The sequence below is a fragment of the Equus asinus genome, chromosome 29, assembly GCF_041296235.1.
Source record: "Equus asinus isolate D_3611 breed Donkey chromosome 29, EquAss-T2T_v2, whole genome shotgun sequence".
Classification (NCBI taxonomy): domain Eukaryota; kingdom Metazoa; phylum Chordata; class Mammalia; order Perissodactyla; family Equidae; genus Equus; species Equus asinus.
Window position 1 is genome coordinate 21085561 of NC_091818.1, and position 26374 is coordinate 21111934.

Sequence of the window (26374 nt, forward strand, 5' to 3'; positions counted from 1 at the left end):
AATGACAATTCCAGCTTACAAATACATAGGCTAAAAATCTTGGAGTCATTCTTAGTTTCCAGTTCATCAGTTGATTCTTTCAAAATACATCCAGAATCACACTACTTCTACTGTAGCATCTGTGAAAGATGACAGGAGTGGAGCCATATTAAAATAGAGCTGAAGCAGCCGTTTCAGAGGAATTGCCTTGCACTTCTCGTTTCTTTTATCTTCCAAACTAGACCAAACCACCACCAATTCAAGAAGTCAGTAAGAACAAGAATATCCTGCTTCTAAGGACCGATGAAACTGGATTTGCAGACGACCGAATCACTAACCAATCAATGAAGTATAAGCCTAGGCTTACCTCACCTAGTACCAATGAACTTCTCTTTAATATAACTTACCTCGTCATCTTCCCTTTTCCCCTTAAAAACCCTGAGGCCCTCTCCTGTAATCAGAACACTTTTTGGGTTTCTACCTGAATCTGTGCTCCCTAAATCGCAATTCTTTGATCTCAAATAAATGCTTTGCCTCTTAAACTGGTTGGTTTGTGTAGGTTGACACATCCTAACCCGAGCCACCACTGTCTCACTTTCAGCTAACCCAAGAGTGTCCTAAGTCATCTCCCTGCTTGTGTTATTCACATAGACTGAAGTCACTCAATATCCTCCAATGGCCTTTCATCTTATTCAGAGTCAAAGACTAAATCCTTTCCAAAGCCTACAAGGTCCCGCATGATCTGGCCCTTGCTAACCTCTCTGAGATCATCTTATCTCACTTCCTCACTCTAAAAACACTGGCGGCTATCTTGTTCAAACACACTCCTCATCAGGTCTTGATATTTACTGTTCTCTGCCCGAAATATACTTCCTTCACCCCATATTCATACGCCTGCCTTCCTCATTTCTATATAGCAACCCTACTTCCAACATTTCTACATAGCAACCCTTAGTTCCCGAGATTATCTTATCTTATTTCCTCTTATTCAGCTATTTTCCTATGTGGCAGCACTTTTCTCTAACTCTTAAGTATTATTAACTTATTATCTCTCTCTCCAAAGAGTGTCAGTTTCTTGAGGGCAGATTTAACTGTCTTGTTGCCTGCAAGATCCAGAGTACCTGGCACACAGTAGGTGCTCGATTATTTGTGTGTCTTAATCAACATCTCATGGAAGGTATAATGCTCCCCCTCATGTTTTCTTACCTTAGACATTTCCATTTGCTATGTCAACAAGTTCATCTTGACTTACTTGTACCAATGTGCTACTATACAGTCTTCATTCTACAATTTTCTGCTATCTTCTAACCTTTCACTTCTAGTCAATCTCTGACTTCTGGGTGCCTGCCAATTGACATCAACTATAAAGCCTACAGTGTACAAAAATTATGTTCCACTCTTTGCAGAGTGTCTTTATTCCCCAGGATAATCCCACCTCGGGATTCCTTGAACATCCTGAGTGCACTAGATTTTATTGATTCTGAAGCAAACTCAGTATTATTTTACTTGCTTTCATTAATATCAATAATTGTAGTCTTCGATACAATGAAATGCAATAATGAAGAGTAAGGAGAAGAATGGAAAATTCTTAAACAGGTTGGTTCAATTACATAAAACTTTTTATAATTTACATTCATAAAAGTAGACTGCTACACATAACATTAGAGAACAAAGTAAAGTGGCAGTAGAAAAAAAATGAAGCAAAATAATTTCACAGAGGTAAATCTAAAGACTGAGCTTGCTAAATCTCATATCCTTTACATAAGTGGTAATACTATATAACATTAATACAGTTTTATAATACTGTTATACTGCCTCAATGTGTGATGTTTACTGGCATTAAAAATGCATTAAATTATGTCTAACAGTTTTAGTTGATTGTACAAGTACTCAAGTTAATTTCTAAACACCTCAGGGTATAACCACCCATATTAGAAGTTTTTATGAGAAAAAGACTGTTTCAAGTTAAATAATCTTGACTTAAGCAGCATTTTCAGAAATGTAACCAAAGCATGCAACTACCAGTCCCAAATGTTTAGGACACTGCATCTTAAAACTGCTATACATTACATGGATTAAAGTGGCAAAATTTTCATTTAGCAAAATTATTGCTAGCAGGCAGGAAAAACATAGCCTTCCACAACCCAAAATAACCCATTCACATCCAGGCTAAAAACTGAGTGCTAATGTAAAACAGTTCACAATTATTCTAACAAATACCTGGAATTTTTTTATGCAACCAAAGCACGAAGATAAAAGAGGCATTTCTCAAGAAAGCAGGGATTTGTGAAAATTTTTACAATATTGATGCATGTTTCCGTGGTTTGAATCAAAGGATATTCCCGAGGTTCTCTAGTACAATCCCCAAGTGACAAAATGTCACTAAGAACTAGAACGTGTGTGAGTACCAAAAACTCCAACCGGATCCTTATTTAGTCCCAAAGTACGTCAAACTTGCTTCCAGAAAAAACGAAGGCTACTTCTGCAGACTTAAAGAACCCATGTTCTCTTAGCATCAAAATTTTAAGTTGCAGTTTCTTGAAGTTTTAAACATACTTAAATTACTTTTTTTAAGTTAAAAAAATTTTAAACTAGTCTATCTCAGACTTTCTGCCACTAATCATGTCATGGAATTCTTAGTTCCTCTATTCCATTATAACTCTATCATTCATATAGCACAAAGTGGTGGTTGTCAAACTTTTATGTATATCAAACATGACTTCTGGAAGCAGATTAAATATGCAGGCATCCAGGTCTCCTCACCCAGAGGTTTTGAGGCAAGTGGTCCATGAACTACTCTTTGAGAAACAATGGTAAAAGTTTTTGACCATGAAAAGAACAGCCAGAATCTTTCTCTAAAATATAATGGATATAGATTTCTCCAAAACACACTGAAGTACACTCTGAAGAACTGACAAGATCAATTAAGCTGACCGGCAGTAAATTTTATAGTGTATGTTCACTTTTTATATTAAAAAAAAAATCCCTCTATAGACCCCAAATAACCACACTGGGTTCATTCTTTAAAATTAGATATTCAGTCCTTTGGTAGGAGAAAAGATTCATGAGAAACCAAGCACTTGAACAATCTGTTGCTGCCCTGGGCAAGAACCAAGGACCACAGAGATCACTATAATTCTTCAGATTATTCCATTCAATTCATTAAATATGTTATTACTCTCTAGCAATTACTCTTTTTTTATTTTTTAGAGGAAGGTCAGCCCTGAGCTAACACCTGTCACCAGTCCTCCTCTTTTTTGCTGAGGAAGATTGGCCCTGAGCCAATATTCGTGACCATCTTTCTCTGTGGAATGCCTCCCATAGCGTGGCTTGATAAGCAGTGCGTAGGTCTGCACCCAGGATCCAAACCGGCGAACCCTGGGTGGAACATGCAAACTTAACTGTTGCGCCACTGGGCCAGCCCCTGTAGTAATAACTCTCAATCACACATTTCATATATAATTTTCAAACTACCTAAATGATAGAAGATATGTGAGATATCCACTAAGAAGGAAGAGCAAAGATAGAGACTGTGAGGCAGGAATGTGCCTGAAATGCTCAAAGAACTCTAAGAACGCCAATGTGGCTAAGGCTTATTAGCAAATGAGTAGAATCTAGAGACATAAGGTCAGAGAGGTAACAATGGGAAGAGTAACAAATCATATAGGGCCTGTGGGTCACTGTAAGGACATGTGAGAGGGTGTTGAGCAAAGGAGTGACTTGATAGGATCGCTGCATTGAGAATAAACTGAAGAGCTGGAAGGCAGGAAAGCAGAAAGACTGGTCAGGAGACTCAAGATTATAGGCCTGAGCAGCCGGGAGGCTGTAGTTTCTATTTAACAAAATGCAAAAGACAGTGGGAAAAGCAGATATGAGGAAAATGAAAGGCTCAGTTGTGGACACTACAATATAATCACCATAAATAAAGTGTTCTATGTGATAGTAAATGTGCTAACTAATCTAGACTGGGATTGGAGATTAGAGGAAGTAACTTCGAAGTTGAAGACTGAAAAATAGGAAGAAATTAACCAGGCAAAAGTGGCTGGAGGAGAGTATTCTAGAAGGAAACAGCATGTGAGCAGTACTCATGTGTGACAGAACTCTTTTATCTTCAAAGAACTGAAGCATTTAGGAGAGCTAGAAAAACAGAGATGCAGCAAGCTGTTTTTTGAAACATTTTTAGTTTAACTTAAGGGCATCGGGAAGACACTGAAAGATTTTTACATCAGAATGAGCAAATATGCTTTTCTTAACAGGTGATTCTGGCCACGATGCAGAGAATGAACTGCGGGGAGGAAAGGAGCAATATGCTCCTTTTTAATTCAGGCAAAAGAGGGTCATTGTCTGAGCCAGAAAAAATGAATAGATTCAAGTGCTGTTTCAAAGGCAAGATCTAAGAGACTCACTAAGTGGATATTAAAAGAAAATAACGGCATTATGAGTCAAGAGCTAATAAGTAAAGCAAAGGAAAACAAGATGCAAAGAGAACCTAAGGTCATACAACCAGTAAACGGAAAACCAGGATGTTTCACCCAAACCTCAGCACTCATTCCATTCTACAGCTACAGAAACCTTCACAACATTACAAACGAATATTTACTCAGGCCAGATGCATGCATTCTGAAAAATCCACTTTCACCAAAAATAAACTGCCAAATTTAGGTACCAACATTTACACTCTACTTATGTACTTGAAACTTGAAACCAGTAACGACCCTTCCCTCAATCTTAAATAGCACTATATAATTGCAGAATGCCTTTGTTTTATAATGCAACAAGTATCTTATCTATTAAGTAAAAAACAGAAAACGATGTACATTCAAACTTCAAAGAATACACAAGAATTTCTGGAATGTGAAATTAGTATCTCCTTCACTTTTTTTTAAAAGTAAACCCACAACAACTGGTATTTGACTAATGGATTAAGTTTAAAATGTTTAATATTCAGTATCTTGAGAGTCCAATTGAGTATTTCCTGACAAAGCAAAAAATGAATACTGTATTTGGTGGGCATCTTAAGACTTAATAAATTAGAAGCTGTACTGACAAGGTTACAAACTAAATCACTTTTTATATAAATAAAACTGATTTTTACAATATATACAGTACATACAGTAAAAACTTCAGGACTTTGTATATAACAGTCTTGAAAAATTCCAACCTTATTTCTCAATTTAAACTTAATAAATACAGAGAACACTACAATGCTATTCTACCCTTCTCTATACAGTGGTGAAAATACTAAATGAACATTGGTGGGGAATATCCCACACACAAACAAAAGAAGCCATCCATACTATACTATACTTCTAGCAGGGAGTGAATTTTAGTGACCATGGAATGGCAGGACACTCAGCAAATACGTGAAAGTATAAGTTAAAGCACAAAATTCAGAAGGTTCTCCTACTGAGCCATTTATTTGGAAAGAACCTTGGAGATCATCAATTCAACCTTGTTGAAAAAACATGAAGGAAAAAAAGGTGCAGCCAAGAAGTTATATGATTTGCCCAAGGTCAAAAAGATAATAAGCAGCAAAACAAAAACTACAACATCCAGATCTCAAGACTGGTTCCACTTTACATTTCCCACTTTGTTTTCTCACCTTAATTCCTGCCATCAAGTCAACAATGATCTACCTCTAGCAGCACACCATCTTAAAAGATTTCTAATCCAAAAAGAAACTTTGTTACAATTAGAATCCAGTCAATATTCAGAGTTGTGGCTCTGTGAATCAACATTTTCTGTTTTTAGGTTTAAAATTTTTTTTGGTAGTAGTTCCTTAACATGATGCTTTGATCAGTATATTAAAAGCCCAAAGGCCAACCAATAAAAAGTCTTCTGAAATAACACTGTACAAAACAAAACAGAAGGTCCCCATATGCTTCCCTGCCTTCCTCCATTGATACCAATCTTAATGCCACTGAAAGAATTATAGAGAATATCTAATATGTCATAAAGAGACAGGGCGAATAAACCAAAACTTACGTACCACTCTGACCAAAACAGCTGAATTTTCCCACCTGATCTGATCAATTCTGAGCCTAGACAGAGGAAACATCACAATACGATATACTATTCCAATCTGCAAATAAATTTAGTGCTTTTTAAAGCCAGAAAATAGCTTTTAAAAACCACACATATCCTTAAGAATAAACAGAGAGAAAAAATTAGAAAGGTGACAAATAATGTGATGTTTTAAAAATAAACATTAGAGGTGCTGGACCCATGGCTAAGTTGTTAAAGTTTTGCACACTCCACACTTCTGTGGCCCAGGTTTGAGGTTTTGGATGCTGGGTGTGTACCTACTCCACTTGTCAGACATGCTGTGGGGGTATCCCATATACAAAAAACAGGAAGATTGGCACGATGTTAGCTCAGGGCTAATCATTCTCAGGCAAAAAAAGAGGATGATTGGCAACAGATATTAGGTCAGGGCAAATCTTCTTCACCAAAAAAATAAAGAAAGAAAGAAAGAAAGAAAGAAAGAAAAAATAGAAAAAAAAGAAAAGAAACACACACTAGAATCTCATACATAAAAACCTAATAGGAATCTTCAAAGCATTCACCTCAAGGAGTCTCCAAGGATGTCAGTTCTCAGAACATTTATTACTCCTCTTTGAGAAACCGTTTCTGAGCCTAGAATATATTCAATCAAATACCTTAAGCTAATTCTTTAATCATTGAAGATGGGTTCGACTATTAACAATGAATAATTTCATGAAAGTACTGGTAAATAAGATGAAGGAAAGTTTGCTAACAGTGTTTCAGACCAAAAACAAAATGGGATTGAAGAGAAATTAAGAATGATTCATTAGTGTGGCTCCTGAATTTTCAGCAAGATGTGAATTCAGCCTCAAAGATTTCAACTGAGCCACTGCTGGATTAAAACAGTGTATATTCTTTCAATAAATTTACTTTTAAAAGTCACAGTTTTACCGTCAAAATGCATGAGTTCAAGGGCTAAAGTATGCCATGTTACAGATGCATTCTTTTCTTCCTCTGACACAAAATGATCTCCAGTTAACATTTTAGTCACTTTTAGGAATGAAATCACAACACAATGAATCACTAATTAAAAATAAGTAGAGCAGTGATTCTCAAGGGTAAAGGAAATGGAGCGCTTGATGTGAGAACTTCTAGGGAAATTCTTAATTTCAATAAGCTTGAAAAACCTTACTGAATATTCAAATATAAGGTTATATTTGGACAACAGAACAACAACCACCAAAAGAAACCCCAAAACCAAAAACCCAACCTAATATACTACAGAAAGTAAAACTATAAAATCTCCTTAACTAGTGGGGCACGAATTTAAGATAATTTGAGAAATGATGATTTAGGAAAGGAACAGTCAAAACTTAATAAAAAGCCTGTAGAATTTTAAATGTCATTTTGTTATTCAAATTACATATAGGATTTTATAGGATTACAATAGAGCAATTGATACTAGTCAACAATCAAGGCCACTTAAGATTGCTAATAAAGTGTTGGAATTAACATACCAATTATGTACACAATTTTTTTAAAGTTTATAACCAAAAGTGTATATTGTTTCCTGAAAGTCTGAATAAACTACTTGCTTCCTTCATAAATAGTACAAATGCAACTTCTATCCAACCATTTTAGGAATTCCAGAATAGTAAATTTTTATTATTTTGCTCTTAACTGAATCTGAAAAATTAACTTTCAATTGAAACCAATTAATTCTCTGAAAGTTACTACCACTCACTTGTTTCTGACACGTACTAGATATGTCAAATGGCATGAGACATTAATTTAACATTGCTGGGCACCGACATTTATATGCCAGGCCCTGATACAATAAAAATTAAAACATTGTCTCTGCCTTCTAGTTCACAGTAGAACAAGCAAACCACATATGTAAACAATTACAATTTGCTGTAAAAGAGCTGTAATAGAAATAGATTCAAACACGGCTTCCTACAATAAAGAAGTGGGATCCTGAGGGATTAAGAAGTTTGCCAAGAAAAAGAGGTAGGGTAGGAGTGGAGAGAGGACAGTTTTGGCTGTGAAAACATATACAGAGGGACAAGAGCATTTGATATTCTAGAACTGGGTAAGTGGTTTTACATGACTGTAGTGTAGAGAGAGGAAAGGATGGCTGAGAAAAGAGAGAAGTTTGGCAATGGTGACTCAGATGATTTTAAATTCTTCAAATTTTCAAGCTATATTTACAAGCAGAAAATCTATTTTGAGATGCCAGCTTTCCAGCATGAACAAAATTGTTTTCATTTCAGTGTATACCAGACAGGAAGATTTCCCAGATAAGTGTATGAGGATGTAGGGAGGAAAACTCCTATTTGGACAAACACGTTGTCAATACCACATAATGAAGACCTACAAAATTCAGGCTTTAAGGGTTAATGAAGGAAATAACGTTTAAATTTACTGTCTAAAATTTTCACTCAGACAGCAATGCATAAAGAATGAGAGAACAGATCTCTTAAAAGGATACTGTAATAGTTAAGAGGACAATGAGGTCTAGAATTCCCCCTAAACACAAGAGGAAAGAAAAGGAAAAGGAATCAAAGATGACTTCCAGAGCATTAACCAGGACAGGGAATAATCAAGTTAGGAACAGATTTGAGAAAGGTATCTATGGAACATAAGAAACACGCCTAATAAGCAAAAGATATGTGGGCCTGGGAACTAAAGGCTTGAAGAATGAGAAGCAGCAAGGACGGAAGACCTCAGGGAATACTAACTTCTCAGTGCAGGTGAATGAGACTCAGAGCTCAGGAATGAGATGAAAACAGTAGCACAGAAAGGAAAATCAACATTATGAAAACTCAAAAAACTCAATAAGGAAGGAGAAATCACTTCAAAGGGCTTAAGTCAAGTAAGATGAGGACTGAAAGGTTTTCAGTGAACTTGGTAACCAAGAGATTATTAGCAATTCCAAGAGAAATCTCAATAGTGAGAAGTAGCATAACAGAAATGGGCTATATTTAAATTTAAAAACATTAAAACTTGAGTTTCTTAGTTGCACTAGCCACATTTCAAATGTTCAACAGGCACGTGTGGCTAATGGAAACCATACTGGACACCTCAGATATCAAACGTTTTCAACCATGCAAACGTTCTACTAGACAGTGGTTAACCTAGACTCTCCCTCACAAATATGGACAACTACAAACACATCTGAGGACATATGTGAGGAAGTCAATAACGTGGAAGAGATGCGCCAAACTCAAAAAGAAAATCTTCTGAGAAAACATATTTGACATAAAAGAAACTAAAATACAACTAAATTCTGAGTATTTCTACTGACTCAGATTCATAAAACTACAGGAAACTATTAAAAGAACTGCGTAATGTATTCTCACTCAAAAAGTATCCAAATATCTACTATTTGCCAGGCAAGATATAGGGAGAATAGAATCAAAAGACATCTAACATGAGTTACAAAAGAAGAGTCAGAAACAATTTAAAAAAGGGGGAAGGGCAGTAGGAATAGGAAGGAGAGAATGACTCTAGGGACTATCTTCAGACTAAAACAGCTGTAAGCAGAAGTATGAAAAAAGACCACACTTATAAGGAGAGACTGGAGAAGCTTTAAATCTTAAGGGGGAAAAAAAAAAACCAAACCAAAAAACCCACCTAAAGGCTCTCAAGTGGGGGTGGGAGAGTAAAGTAAGAGAGACACATCATAATGGATAAGCTACCTATAAATAAGAACTAGGTTTGATATCAGACTTGTCATCTGCAAAAGTGAATGGGAATCATCAATTTAGAAGTATCTTCCGAAAAAAAAGAAATAAAGATTTAAGGAAAAATGATTTTTTAATCTAGCCAAAAGATCATTCTTCATGTTTAAGGACAAAATGAAGATGTGTCTGGGCACGCAAAGCCTCAGATTACTACTCATAAAAAAATAAATTATGAATCTTTATGAAAACATAAAAATAAAACACATAAAGCAAAAACGCTTTAAAAAATAAGAATGAAATCAACTATCATATTGAAAAACTTTCTCATCAGTCAGAAAATAGATCAAGTAAAAATTGAGAATACAAAGGATTAACGGTACAGTTATGTATTACATAAAGAACTTGATCTGACAAAGCTTTGTACCAAAAAGAAAATACATTATTTTCAAACATCCAAAAAGTATTTACAATAATTAACAAAGCATTCTGAGATAAGGGGAAAAAAATCTTAATTCCAAAAGGCCAATGAACTTTAGAATTTAACAGACAGCCAAGTAATAATAATAATTCAAAAAAATACTGATCTACAAAATTCATTTAGAAAGTTTAAAACACACTTCTAAATACTCCTGGGCTAAAAAACAGAAAAACCATAACTGAAATCACATTTAGGCTTGAATAAAAACGAAATCACTCTATAATTATGCATCAAAACCTATGCAATATGAACAGAGCAGCAAAGTTTAGAAAATTCACATATTTAAATATTTTCAGTAAACAACAAAGAGTCAGCATAAACTAAGTATTCACCTGAAGAAATTAGGGTCAAATAAGAATCCAATAAAAGCTGAAATAAATGAAATAGACAAGACAGTTGTTTCTTGGTAGCATCTTTAAAAATACCAATACAAGAAATGAGTCCTTGGTTAAGTTTGATTCTTAAAAAGTGGAGGAAGGTACCATATTAGAAAAAGAGTCAAACTGTTGACAGATTTGAACACAAATTTTAAACATTATATCAATAAATTTTCTAAAAGAGATACAGAAACCAATAACCATAAAAGTAGGAAAAGAGCCAAACTTGTACCCCTCAGTAAGTCACCAATACCAGAGAGTTTTAAAGCAGAATTCAACCACAGCTTTCAGAAATAGATAATCCTATATTATTTAAGCTGGTTCAGGGCACAGAAAAAGAAGTCTTTCTAATCCACTCTAAATAATGCTTCTCATTTATGGACATGAAAAAACAAGTTAAATAAAATATTAGCACATCAAAATTATGAATATTATGACTAAGAAAAGGTTTTTCAACATTAAAAATGTTCAATGTTAAGAAAACTATTATAATTTATTACATCAGTAAATTGGAAAAAAAACATACATCACATTTCTCTTCACAGTTGCAGAAAAAGCATGAGATTCCACATCCATTCCTGATAAATACTCTTGCCAAACTAGGAAAAGAAGGGAAGTGCCTTAACTTGGTAAAATATCTACCAGATAACTAAAAGCAGCATTCTTTAAAGGTAAAACTCCAGAGGTATGCCCATTAAAGTTAGGAACAAGGATGACACAATGAACATTTCTGGATGCCCATCTTTGGCAAGATCCAGCCCTGGTGATCTAGTGGTTAAGATTCGAAGCTAAGGCCCCAGGTTCGTTTCCCAGTCAAGGAACCACACTACCCATCTATCAGTTGTCATATCGTGGCAGCTGTGTGTGGCTATGATGCTGAAAGCTCTGCCACCAGTATTTCCAATACCAGCAGGGTCACCCATGGTGCATATGTTTCAGCAGAGCTTCCAGACTAAGACAGACTAAGAAGGTCCTGGCCACCCACTTCCAAAAAAACTGGCCATGAAAACCCTGTGAACAGAAACAGAGCATGTCTAATGGAGCGCCAGAAGGTGAGAGGATGGCGCAGAAAGACCGGGCAGGGTTCTCCTCTGCAGTACACAGGGTGGCTGTAAGCCAGAATCAATTCCATGGCATTAACAATAACAACCTTAAGTTAAAAAAAAAAATTATCCAGACAAGAAAATACCTTTAAGGATATCCTAGATGTTTTTGAACCACAAGGGAACTTCCCTAATAAGAAGAAGAATATGGTATACATCTTTAATAGCTTAGGCTGAACCACACGTAATTGATGATTATGATGATTTTTTTTTTTACCTAGAAAAACAGCAATTTCATGATTTAAGCTAATATAAAGCTACAGTGAGGGACTGCAGCAGAAATGCACACTCTACCTTTCATAAATGTTGCTCGTGTAATTTTAATAAAGAAATATAATATGCAATTAGCAGGAACTATATATAACGACTACCCTGGACATGCATTCAATGTTATAAAAGTTTGTTTTCTCTTTGGATACTCTCCTACCAACCTTATTTATAAAAATTAAGTAAACCTTTGTTTTAACATAGAAAACTTAAGACTTTTTAACTTAACCCATTCTACATTATCAAACCAAAAATCAGGAGTTTCCACGTTAGTGAAGTTTTGTTATGGTTCCCATACAGCAAAATTTCAAACAAGATTATAACAGCAATAAAAGAGGTCACCCAATGACAAACACATGTCCAAAATCTTAACTATCTAGGCTCCCATACCCCCATTTCTCTTGGATTCTCCTAGTATATGAAGTTCAAGCTTGAGGATTCCTCAGCATTTCTAACCACTCTGACACCAGAATCTGTTTTCCCTCCAAGTATTCATATCAACTGCAATCCTCTTTAAATTCTACTTCCGCCATCTTAATCCAAATCATAATCACCTCAAATCTACAATACAAAAGCAGTGTTAATAACATGGCTTTATATAACCAAAGGTTAGCGAATGTGCCCAAAACCAGCAAACAAAAGGACAATTTCAAATGTATAACGTGCCAGTGTGCAAAGACATAAAGGGGAAAAAAGTAGTGAACAGTGCATAATCCCCAACCTTGCTAATAATATGATGCTGACAAAGTCAAATTAAACAGCAAGGAGTAACAGCACCCAACAGTTCTGCTGCTCTAGACTGCCCATGTTTAACTCTTTCCAGGCAAGTACAATGAAAATGAAAATCAACTAATATACTAAATTAAACAGTAAAATAAGTTTTCCAATTCCCTATGTGTGCACTAAAAATAATAGTTTAATGTTTAAATACTAAAATGAGTGCTACATTTTGAAACCTGTTCTTCCCAAAGATCAAGAACATCCCTAAATTATGAATCAGCACGGTCACGCATTGTTTAACGATGGGGATATGTTCCGGGAAATTTGTCGTTGTTATAAGGCTATACTGTTACTGTGCAAACATCAGAGTGTACTTACACAAACCTAGATGGTATAGCCTACTACACACCAGGCTATATGGTACTAATCTTACGGGGCCACTATCATATATGGGGTTCACTGTTGACTGAAACGTCGTTATGAGGTGCACGACTGTATCAGGGACTCCACCACTCCTTGTCACGGTAATAATAAATACACTGGCCCAAATCAAAAAAAGGGGAGATTCTGAGTAGCCAAGTGCTTTGTTCTACTTTTCCAAAATAATTAACACTGACATTTAACAGTTACATAAAAAAGGAACTATCATAATTACACAAAAACATAAAATTAAGGTAAGTCTATAGTTTTAGAAAGTACAGCCTTGTGACTTAACTCTTAATATTCTTTATAATTTAAATGTCCCATGATAAATGAGACTCGGGTATCTACGTACAGTATTAAATACGAAAAACTTTAAAACTCCTGAGAAGGCGCCAATAGGCAGCAGAAACAGAAACCTGACCAACGCCACAGAAAAGGCTGGAGGCAGGAGAGAACAGTACTTCTAACAGCCTATCATACTGTGTTCCAACTTCCCTAGCTTTTCCCCATTACAATAAATATTTTCATGATCAACCAGCATACATTTTTATGATGTTAGAAGAATCTGCAAAATTATTCTTCACAAATCAATTATTAAGTGCAGAAATACTTTATCATGATCCTCTCCTCATGCAGGCCATATTTTACTGGTACTGCTTTTTGGCTACCAGAATGGATTAGTTCTATGAGTAAGGTACAGCTCAAGAACCTTTCAGAAGATGCCAATATTCTGCTTGGCTCACAATTTGGAAGTAATGAAAGATTAAACTGGAAGACTAATTCTATCTACATATATCAACCATACTCATCTTAGCTTCTTTTAAAATGCAATTACTCCTAAGGGTCAATCTTAAGAAAACTGTCTGCTAACATCTGAAGTCAGCCTGAGTATACCAAGCCGGATGAAGGCTATTTTTCAAAAAGATAAAAACTAAATTAAGTTTACCACTGTACTGTCTCAGACAGCTTGATGGCACAGGAATGGGGTGGGGGGGCGGAGGGGCGCGGGTGTAGATATGGAGTGCTGAAGACAGTTTTATCTAGAGCAACAGCAGTGGCTCCAGATACTACTCAAACATATCTTACCGGCCTGGCCACTTGCTAATACTGGTTAGAAGCTTCTCTGCTGTCCAGCATTAGTTCTACCGGGGGCATTAGATATATATGCCCAAAGATACTAAGTTAGCTATTTAACGTGTAACTGCATACAAAGCGTACTACTATCTATGAATCAGGAAAGAAGGTGACAGAGAAGAAAATTTTTCCCCCCTGAGCACTTTTTAAAACGCAAGAAAACACAACGTATGATTTGGCAAATAACCACTCTAACTTGTAGATTCCTAATGATAAAATTCACATTCCTTAATGCCCACTTCAGAATTCCTCCTCTTCTTGTGTGCACTCTCCCTAGTTCTGTAGTTAACAATACCTAAATTAAACCAGTGTTTATTTAAAAATTCAGTTTTCCAGGCTCCATCCCCTATTGCTCTGTTCACGGCAATTCACATGGAGTCAGGGAACTTGTGGTGTTAAAAGCTTCTCAGGCGATTCTTACAAGCAGCCAAATCTGGGCAAATTACCCTAAATCCGTGTTTTGGTTTTTGAGCTCTTACACCTACCCTAAAAATCTCTGCACTACAAAGTCCTGAGTATGAGCACGTACCAAGTTAGAATTGCCCCGCAGCCTCCTTCATGTAGCTTTCATTTGCCAGACTCCTCACAGTTGGCAAGTGAAATACCCAGTATTTTCACCCCCAACTCTAAAGGAAGAAGGAAGGAGTAGTTTGAGACCTAGGGCTGCTGATCTGACACTAACTTGTAATTAGTCATAGTAATAAGATAAATATAAAAAATAATTTATAAAAAATAAATCTAATAATTTACTGTGTTACAGAGTCCAGGCACTTAGCTAAATACTTTAAGTGTTTTGGCTACATAATTTCAATTAACCCCACAACAATCCTAGGGGAGTGGACACAAAAATTCAGATTAAGTAGTGTGCCTAAGGTCACCAAGCTACAAGTATCAGAGCCTGAATTTAAATACAAACCTGAAAAAAGACTTTATCCATTAGTTGAGAGATAAGCTAAGTATTAAGATTCCCTAAGCAATAACTACAAGGAACTCTTAGTCCTCTCAGATTGGTATTGTCAACAGCAAGTGTCTGTTGAATCCTCTATGCAAATACTAAATACAAGCCAAAAAAAAATAGGCATAACATACTATGAACCCACTCTAATAATTCTGGAAAGGCTATTTATAAGAATCCCTTATTCTTATTGGCATAAGAATGTGTCCTATGAAAACTACCGATTAACTCCAAATGAAAGAATTTGAGGCAATTTTATTTTGCCCCCTTTATCAGCATTTCGTAATTTTTCTATAATAAATGTGTACTAACAAGGAAACATTTTAGTACAAGAAGCATTATATAGTTCAAGGACCCATTAACTCCAATCTTGTTTTGCATAAATATGGTACTTCAGAAATTAGGCACACAGAAAACTTTAGAGAAAGAGGAATTATGTATAAAGCTGGACAGACCAACAGCACGATCATATTCTCCAGAACTGTGCCGTGCAATTCAGTGGCCACTAACCAAATGTGGCAAGTACACATACGAAATGCAGCTAGTCCAAACTAAAATGTTCTGTAAGTATAAAATACTGAATTTCAAAGACTTTATACAAAAAAAGGATCATAAAGGATCTCATCAGTTTTTAAAGTAACAAGTACATACTGAAATGATAATACTTTAGATATATTAGGTTATATAAAATACACTGAAATTAATTTCATTCCACCTTTACTTCAATATGGCTACCAGAAAGCCACAGATGTGATTTGCACTTGCGGCTCACATTACATTCACTGGACAGTCCTGCCCTAGAACCTTGTTACTCACATGCAGCCAGCAACATGGGCACTAACTGGGATCTTGTTAAAGAGGTGAACCCTTGGGCCCCATCCCAGAATTGCTGAACTAGAATATGCATTTTAACAAGATCCCCAGCTAATTAGTATACACATCCAAGTTTGAGAAACACTGTTCTGGAAAAGTGCAATTTCATGTCCCTTAAATCACAATGACAATCCCAATATTCTTTTATCTACCTGTTTACCAAAATGCTACAAAGTGTAAAGCATTGTTCTAGACAACAGGGATACAAGGGAATAAAATCATTAACAAAATAAACTCACTCCCTGTTCTAGTGGAGCCCGTATTCCACTGAAGACAAGCAAACAAACTAAAATACAGTCAGCTATGCTGTAATACTTGTTCTGAAAATGCAAATTTGTTTGAGCACTATTGACATATCAGGAAACTATCTGAGCATAATACAAATTTCCCACTCATTTATGAGCAATTTCACCTGTGATAAACACCAGCTGCATCCAGCTGAACCAAGCTATACAAAAGAATTCACAAAGCACACAGATGCACACACACCTCAAACATCTGCCAGCTACTTCAGTTCACCATAGAATTAGGAGTCATATCCCTCCACAATTGCTGTTACAACTTTGAGGGTTGTTTCAGATAACTCTCCTTCCATTACTTCACAACTCACAAGCTGCAACCCTTCCATCAGATGCCCACTTCCACAAGCTAATTTCAAGTCTTTGTCAAGGTAAAGCACCATGTTTACTATATTGTTAATATACTCCTTAACCATTTAATATGTTATGCTACGATTTTTATTGGGTTCCTATTCTTTTTTTAATGTGCCACTGGAAACGTTTTTGAATACCGTGCCCCTAACCACATTTTCCCCATAAATCCTGCGGTAAAATTTTGCATAGCATGGCGACTTTCAGGAACATATGTCATGTTACAGCAGAATGACTACAAGCAAATAACATCAAATCACATTAAGTACAAGAAACAAAGTAAGGGAAAGGATAGACAATGATGGGGATGGCTGTTTCAGAGTGATCAGGATAGGTAGGCAGACCTCTATGAGAGGGTGACATTTAAGAAAACAGATTATTGAAAGAGTACACCAGGAGGACATACAGAAAGATGAACATCCCAGACAGAAGGAGCATAACGTGCAGAACCCTTGAGACAAGCAGAAACTTCTTCCTTTAGGGCCAGTATGGACAGAGTACCACAAACAAAGGGAAGAGTGGTAGGTGAAGAGGCTAAAGAAATACTCAGACACCAGATTACACAGGGTCTTTTCTAGGCCTTAGTAACAGTCACTGGAGGGTTTTGAGCATGGGAGAGATGTGGACTGAGTGACATTTTAAATGGGCCACTCCATTTTAAATGGAGCCTGGCTACTGTGTGGGGAAATAACTGTGTGAAGCAGAAACGATGCAGGGACATCATTCAGGAGATTCTTGCAGAGTCCAGGTAAGAGAAGCAGGTAGCCAGGACTACAGTGGTTGTATCTGAAGTACTACTAAGAAGAGGTTATGCCTGGGGAAAAATCTGAAGGTAGGTAGAAGGTTTTACATACAGCAAACAAACTTGCTTTCCAGAGTCAACAATTAATAGTAGGCTAAATACTTTAATTGGATTATACTTTCATCAGTAAGGCAGCAACAATCCTGATCAGTCTATTTCAAAGGGCTGTTATGGGATCAGATGAGAAAGAACATAAAAGAGCTTTGGAAATTATGAAGCATCATACAAAACACAAAAAGTAGACTCTTCATAGGATATATTTTCATGCCCTAAGTAACTGGTTTCGAAATGACTGACAAATAGTATCTCCAGTACTCAGTATAGGGTCCCAGAAGCAGAATCCAGTCACAGATGTGGTCCCAGTTACAGAAACCCTATAAAGATGTCCCAATTCATTGCCATTGCCCCTCTTTTCAGCATAACAAAATGATACACTACATACACCAAAACTATTCTGCACAATAGCATAAGACAACAAAAAATGCTTAACAGAGAGAAAACCTAGAATATGTAAATTTTCTGTGAATTACGGACCAAAAATCCTATGTTATGCCAAGAACTTTAAATACACCTTGCATAACTAAAGACCAGTTCAATTAAGACTGCTTTGAAAGATCAAAGTGAACCATTCCAAAATATTTTTGACTGCAAAACAGAGATACCATTACATCATAAACAATACATAATAACCATTTCTGTAAAAAGAACAAAAATGTTAAAATGTGATGACTATAAGACAAATGACACGGTATGTGTTCAAATACACGTACTAAGGTTGAGAGCATATATGTTTTCTAAAATTAAGGAAAAAATACTGAAGAGTTGAAATATGAAGACTGCTAATCTGCCAAACTTATTCTTTCTTGAAAGGGAATACCTATTTCCTGTGGTCTTTTTTTAAAAACTGATGTACGGAAATCCAGTGCAAACACGTCTGCCTACTCTACTATCATACTAGAAAGCATGGATCAATAAAAACAGGTAATATTTATGTCCTATTTTTACTAGACAGAAAAATACTTAACATCAGTTAATCGTATTGAAATATAAATATTAGTAAATTTTAGACTCTGTATGAAATTTCCAAGCTGCTTTGAAAACAAATCTCTGAATATGAGGGCTTAACTTGAGAAAACTGGCTTCTTCCTAGAGAAAACTTTGGCAAGCTTTTATGTTGAAACTTATCTTCAACAGTAAAACACTGACATGTGATAATTTGGTCTAGAACTACACACATACACTGTACCAATGTCAATGCCTTTGCTACTGCACTATAATTAGGTAAGCTGTAACCACTGGGGAAAGTCAGGTGAAGGCACTAAGAGGATACAAGCAAAATTACCTTTAAACTAATTTGCGTTATAGTAAACACCTACCAAAGAAGCTTTCAACGTGCCTAAAGGTTTCATCTCTGACAGTGTATACAACTTAGAAAGTAGAAAATGGCCTAATGTCCACACTCAACTCTGTCACTGTTTGTTCAATTTTATATAAGTAAAATTTCCCTCATTTGTGAAACTAAAACAAGGATACTATCTGTTCTATTTACCTTCCAAGGTCAAAGTGAGGATCAAATAAGACTGTTCATTTACACAGTACTTTCTAAGATTACATACACAAAGCATATTCCATTTTATTCAAAACATAACATTATCTGAACATCCACAGGCCACGTTGTACAAGTATCACAGTCTATTATCCAATGAGAAAGACTGAAATATTACTGTTATTTTTTTAAAAAACTATGAAAACATCAATTGTCTCCAAATGGTCCCTACTGAACAATTCCTTCAAATGTTAATTACAGTAACTTCTGTATGAAAATACACTTCCAAATTTCTCCAGATACAGCTAAATGACAAAACAAGCTAAAAACTTTTAGTACACAGCTAAAAACTTGAAAATCTTTAGCAATAATGGTTACTAAACCACTAAGGGCAATTTTCCTTTGTACCCAAGATATCTGGATGCTAACTACAAAGTTCTGCAAATTCACTAAGTCTCACAAATCAGGGAACCAATAAAGAATACTTTTCATTTAACCAATTGAGCTAAGTTATTTCCCCAAAAAAGATATTTCTAACAAGTATTCCAAATATATCTTATTATAGTTAATTCTGAGAAGGATGATGAGAAAAAGGGGACAACCCTCAAGAGGTTGAAGTTTTGTGGAACAGCTTTACAGAATCTATGTAAAGATACGCTTCATTCCTAAATTCATCTGTACTATCATCATTCTTAAAGTTACTTGGTAAAATCATCATTTAGAACCAGTCCTCCAGAAAAACATATTTTAATCAAATGGAAAGTTTTAAAATTGCACAGAAGTATAAACTCAAGCTGCACTCTATGCTCATACTTGTGAGGTATGGACATCAGCTGAACCTTTGAAAACAGGTCTTAGATACAAAACACAAATCTAATAATTATACCTTAAGATTTTTGCTTTTGGTTATATTTAAACAAAAGATTATATGTTCTGCAGACAGATCACAGGATACATAAAAATAACTATTTCACCAAGAACCTTTTTAGTAAGTTATACTCTCACATAATTTCCCTCAATTTACAATAATCTACATTCCCTTTACTAACCTCTAAGGGATAAAATCCCTAACTCGTAACTGTAAATGCTATGTTGCATTAAGTCTTTTCTTAACTAAAGATTTCCAGGAGTGACAATCCCTCTCAATCCCTACTTTCCCACTTTTTACAGCATATCTTAAAGTCCTTTTAATACATTATTTCTGAACTGGCACTTTTCAAGGAAATGCAAGGTGCTATGAAAGAAATCTAGTAATTACTGAAAAAAATATGTTGTGATGTGGACAGATACCAGCGAAGCCCAATCCTGAGAAAAACATCAACACATCTTACAAGTTTCACATTCGTTTAACTTGCTTTTGTAAAACACAAGTTACAAATAATAGCACACAGGCTCTTAAGTTCTTAGATATTTACTAGTCATTAATTTTTTTAATTCTAAAATTAAAAATATAACATTTGAAATTATGTAGCTCAATAAACAATATAGTAACCTGTTCTTACATTAAGTTGTTACTTACACATGCTAAGTGCACAGATAATCCAACTCACTTGCATTTGACTTTGGATAATGGTTTTGACTCTCTCTATGTAACCATATTTACCTATATAGTTTCATATTTAAACATAAAAATCTAAGGGAACACATTTAAATTTATTTAAAGATAAAAATCTAAGGTAGTACAAATGCCTGTGATAGTTACTCGTATGCAGTTTAAAAAGCTTACTTTCAAAGACATATTAGCAGTAAACAAAGCACCCGGAGTCAAAGTCTAACGACTAAATATGTAAGTATTAAATGAGGGAAGAATTACCATCTTTAACAGACAGAATTAACATCAAAACCCTCTAAACTCCAGAATGGAAATATATATTATGGTGGTGTTATGGCAGCCAGGTATCTTAGGGATGGTACAGATAGGGATGGAGTTATAGCATTAGTTAAAAGGCTCCAGAGGAAGATAGACAAGCAGCTAAAAAGCAAAGAAAGTGAGGCCTAACTTAGCAAATGACTAGATCAGAAAAATAAGAAGTTTCTTAAAAATGGAGCTAAAGAAACATCAGCAAGCAGATGCAAATAAAAAGGAAACTAAAAGCCAACAACAGGTATCTGGAGTTCCCATGGGAAGTAAAATCAAAATCAAAATGAAGAAAAAAAGGAGTAGAGAAAAAGTAAGCAGCTAAAACACCACTAGCTCTCAAGAGTAAAAACCTTTAAGTATAGCTTCAAGGCCAGGATCACATCTTATCTTTCCTTTCATAAACACCACACAATTGTTGACATACAGTGGATGCCCAATGTTTGTTGAATGAATAAGCAACAGAATGTGCCTGAGATTATTTCACCTGTAAAAGAATTTATCAGGCCTGTTTCACTGTAAATGTATCAAAGCATTTACAAGTTTCCTAGAGCACCCCACTGATGTCTTCCTGGATTTGGGGATGGATGACCCATTAACCGAAATGTAATCACTAGAAGAGAATCTAAGATACTTATCTATAAGGAGACAAGATGCCACATCCTATTTGGTCACAATCCCCGAAATTTTAAAATTAAAATATAGTACCAGCAGTACCTGCCTTCCTAGAGCTAACATTTGAAATGAAATCACTATAAAAGACTGATTGATGACAGTATAACCTCAGACTACACATAACACTATAGAAAATTTACCCACAAACTAAAACTATTAATAGTTTAATTTTGCCATCAAAGAACTTCTAACACTTTAATAACCAAACCCACCTGCTACTGTTACTTACAAACAAATGTATGCTTTATCTGCGTAAGTAGCACAAAGCAATGGCTATATTCAACAGAGAAATATTTTGTCCTCCCATCCAATAACCATCTAAATTATTTCATCTTAATGCAATAGTCTGATCATTATTAATTCCCTTAATCCAGGAATTCTGTACAGACGTCAATGTTTCTCACTATCTGATCAAACTGAGTAAAGCTGATTTCTATCAGAGGCAAAAAAGAGGCCCAGAAGATGCAGGACAGTTTCTTAAAGTAAGCAAAGTATTGAGAAGCTGGTTGACAATCAGAAGCAGAAAGCCACATGGTACTAGTTTCCTCAGGTTATAAAAGCACAATTAATATTGTATATTTATCTCAAACATGTTATCTATTGAGCAATGTAAAATCTCAGAGTGGGAAAAAATATAAATGGTCTTAACTATCTTAGTGAAATTGGTCTGTTCCTCAATGAATGCTTGAGACATGAAATCTGATATTTTGGTAAATTTGGGGCAAATTAAGTTCAAAAACAGTTTGAGTTTACTTGATCTCAGCCTCCTGCCACAAAGAGCTTGAGGCAAAGTAACAACTGAAGGGTAACAGCAGTGTTCAAAAGAAATGAGAGTAACTTTTAAAAAGTTGAATATTTCAATGAACACATTATAGAACTTACATTATTAACAACATCCTGGAGAATACAGAATATTTTAAATGTTTACAACAAAAATCTAAAAGAAATTTTCTGAATATCAAAATTTTTTTTAACCTGTGAATTGTCTCAAAAAAATACTGTTTTTAAATTCATAATTTATCATTAGGAAACACATCTGAACTCCTTAAAAAATAAACTCAAGTAGCAACAAGGATCTCAAAATAAACTAAGACAAACTGAAATCTTTATTTGAAAAGATTAAAGCTCCCTTCTTAGAAAAATGTCCTGTATTTCTCTCATCATTAATAAAGCATTTGGTAGACTACATTATTAATGCACTTCTAGTTATCAAACATTGAAGTCCATTTTCAGATGTTCAGGTCTGCACCTCATTTCTACATTTGTTTAGGAATCAGATAACTTGATAAAAATAAAATTACTTTGATGACATAACCATATGGTAATGTCCGCAAGCTGGAAATATTACCACCTATTGTTTTATATAGAGCTACTATTAAAAATAAAGATACGTGAAAGTTTCAAAAAAAGGCTACTCACCACCATCCCTCTCTCTAACTCTGTGAATATGCACATTTTTGGCCTTACTGTGACCTGTGCTGTCACTATATTTGTTTTCAGGACTATCAGATCTCCGCAACATTTTATTTGGTGGTGAAGGATCTGCAGCGTCTCGCATTTTTTCATGTCTGTGATCACCGCTACTGGGGTGACTCTTCGATGAATATTTAAGTGCCTGTAAAACATCACCCCCCCAAAAAGAGAGAGAAAGAATTGAAACTTTAAACTTAACTTCCTAAATTAATTTTATCATAAAATCTGATGTACTAACTTTAAGTTTTATGAATTTCTATCAATAAAATTAAAATTTCCATATTCAATTCTGCCTTTAAGTTATTTGGAGAAGTCCTAAATGCCCAAGAGTTATTATAAAACTCCTCACACAAGTCATAATACCACATGTAAAAAAGAAAAGGAAAAGGAAAAAAAACCACTCCAGTAAGTACGCTGTAAATACAAGAAATCAGACATCTTTGTACACCAATTCCCCAATAAATTTTCCCAGGAATTAAAAAGGTTAATCTAAATAAAATTAGCAATTGAGTACTACTGTAACCTATTTCTGCTCTACAACTAAAATGCACAGCCCCAAGCGTAACTAACCATAAGCATGTTTCTGCAAACCTACAAAAAAAGAAAGCATCATTCTCTCCAATTTGACTGAAATAAAGCACTTCAGACCGAACTAAGCTACTCCTGCAAGTGTGGAATATAATTTTAAAGTATAAAAATGTTGCCCAATGTTTCTAACAAAACATACTGGAACTCCCTCACAATAACGATTTAGTTTCACTCTAAAACACATGTAGCACAAACATGATATACTAGTCTTTTACAATGTGGTTAATTATGGTTTAGAGGGGCAGATTCAGTAGCGTCAAATTTTTGACCACCCAAATGTAATGAACAATGTTTTTTATTTTTTACATCTCAGCGACCTAAGGTTTTTAACTTGAGCTTCAACAACTCATGCCAGCCAGTAACAAAAGTGTCAGCTTAGAAACCTGCTCTCTTATCCTTTAAGTGATTAGATGTTGAAACTATTTATTTCTAGTGTCATCTGATAGTTAGTTACCAACCATTTATGAAATCTTTCCCCCTGAAAACAGGGGCTACCTCTATCATAATGTTTAAAAAGTTTCCACGCAGCAACCGCTGTAACAAAAAGGAACCAACATACCTGGCACCGTCTACATTAAAATGAATTACCTAAGTATCCGAAAATCTCGATTCTTACAGAAACAAAAGCATTGTCTTTCACTAGCAGGGCAATTATTTGCACCAAAAACAATTAAAAGGGGAAGACATAGTGGTTTACAACACACGTCAGAGTTGCGAATGCATTAGTTGTTTCTTCCCAGACCATTCATCTAATCTTAATACCTTTACGTCAACTTTCAGCTATAATTTTAATTCCTTCACAGTAAATTTTAGTTCTCCAATACAATAAACAAATATGGTTCAGAAGGCACCTATCACCTCATCCCATCGATTCCTTCACGCCTAAGTAATCAAAGCAGGTCTTTCCTGGCCGAGAACGTTTTCTTTCTTAAAAAAACCGAACTCCCTCCAGTCACCTGTCAAAACAAGTCACTAAACCTCGCTGGAGAGCGCTCAAGGACCCTAACACACGATTTTCAGGGGCCCCGCGGCGCTAGTTTGGGATCTGTTGCACTGAAGGGCCTGCACCGACTTCTGAAGCCTGCGCTCGAGTAGCAGTTCCTCCCTTCCCCCGCCGTCCCCCATCCACCCCACCCCGGCCTCGGCTGGTACCTGGTAAGGCTGCGAGTCCCCCCTCCGGTCGTGACAGCTGAAAAACAGGAAGAGAGACGGCGACATGAGACATCTCGGGGGGGAGGAAGAAAACGGGCCGCCCCGCGCCCCTCCCCGCGGGAGACCTACCGTCCGGCCCGGCGGCGAGCCCACAAGAGCGCGCGCACACACACACAGACACGCACACGCGCGCGCAGCTCAGGGAGGCCCCGCGCGGGCGCAGCCCCGCGCACGGCCCGCGCGCCCTCCGCACCCGCCGTCCTCGCCCGCCCGCCCGCGCCGCGGCTCCTCCTCCCCGCCCGAGCCCGAGCAGGGTTAACAACAAAAATGGCGGCTCGGCAGCACCAGCTCCGGAGGAACAGCCCCCCCCCCGCCGCCGCCGCCGCCGCCCCCCGCCCGCCGCGGCCCGGCCCGAAAGGAGAAGACGATTTACCCATCACTGAGTCTCTGCTGTTTCCTCGCATACATTACCATCAATGCCCGGCCTGTGAGTGTGTGTCGGGGGAGGGGAGAGCGGCCGCGAGGGGCGGGCGGGCGCGCAGGCGGCGGGCGGGCGGCAGCACCGGCACCAGGGCCCGGCGGCCCTCGGCGACTCTCAGCACCTCCCCGTTACTGGCGCCGGCGCTCCCGGGCCATCTCCCTCCGTCCACACCGCGCTCACTCTCAGCCCGGCCAGCGGCGCCAACTACACGGCGGCAGCGGCGAGCCGGGGGGAGGGGGCCAAGAAGACGCGTCCGGCTCGGCCCCGCGGAGAGCGACTGCCTCCTCCACCTTCTCCACCTCCTGCTCCGCCGCCTCCTCCCCTCCTCCCCCCGCCGCCGCCGCTGCCTGCTCCTTCTCCTCCTCCTCCTGCCGCCGCCGCCACCGCCGCCGCTGGTGCCGCCGCTGCCGCTCCACCAACTACATCCGGGCAACTCGGCCGCGGCGGCCTTCGGAAACCCTCGGCAGTTTCCGCCGCGCCCCTCCTCTCCCACCCTCTGCCGCCCTCCCCGCCCCGCGCGGCTCCGGAACGCCGCCTTCGGCAAACCTCGGCTCGGCCCGGCCTTCCTCTTCCTCCGAGGCCTGGCTCGCCTCCTCGCGACCCGTCCGCTCTTTCCGGTTGCCGCTTCTTTCCTCACGCGCACGTCCGCCCACCGCCGTTCCCGTTTAGGGACAGTCCTGCTCGGGGACCTGCTCGAGGCCGGTCCGAGGGGCCCCGGGGTGCGCGGGGAGGGAGCCGCCTTCGGGAGGAGGACGGTGGGGCGCGAGAGAAGCCATCGCGGACTAAATAGGGAGGCGGCGGTGCTGCGCGTGCGCTCAGCGGCGCGGGGGTGGGAGGGCGCCGGGGGCGCTCTCGGGCCGCCGCCCCCGCCCCTTCGGGCGCCTGCTGGGTGGTCGGAAGCCCCTGGGCGGGCGGCCGGCGGACGGGTACCACCGAACTCCCTCGGGCACTGTGGGGCGGAATCCGGGCCTGGGCACCTGCCCGCACCCGGACGCTGCGCGCCCGGCCGGCCGTCTGCGGGGCCTGCCGTGGGCATCTTAGAAGTAAGTCCCTCCCCGAGCGGCCAGAGAGCGAGCTGTCCGCGGAGGGGAGACACCGGAGCGGGGCATCTCTGGGGGTCAGACAGAGTGCGGGGAGGCCGGGCGTCCGCGCGGGCAGGGCGGAGTCCA

General features: G+C 37.9%; 1 protein-coding gene across 18 annotated transcripts in view; it reads right to left on the reverse strand.

Moving 5' to 3' along the window:
• The window catches only part of WAC (WW domain containing adaptor with coiled-coil), a 79590-nt gene extending 53560 nt beyond the window's left edge, over window positions 1-26030 (reverse strand). For 4 of the 18 annotated variants that reach the window (XM_070501081.1, XM_070501080.1, XM_070501076.1 and 1 more), the window contains exons 1-3: window positions 25158-25526; window positions 24724-24761; window positions 22931-23143 (exon numbers count right to left, since the gene is read on the reverse strand). In XM_070501081.1, coding sequence (XP_070357182.1) covers window positions 22931-23143; window positions 24724-24761; window positions 25158-25198 — 292 coding nt within the window. In that variant the 5' untranslated portion in view covers window positions 25199-25526. Of the gene's footprint in view, window positions 1-22930; window positions 23144-24723; window positions 24762-24853; window positions 25010-25157; window positions 25642-25751 lie in introns of those variants that run through there. The other 14 variants (XM_070501086.1, XM_070501084.1, XM_014859076.3 and 11 more) reach the window with 13 other exon arrangements.
• Window positions 26031-26374: the final 344 nt, after the last annotated feature.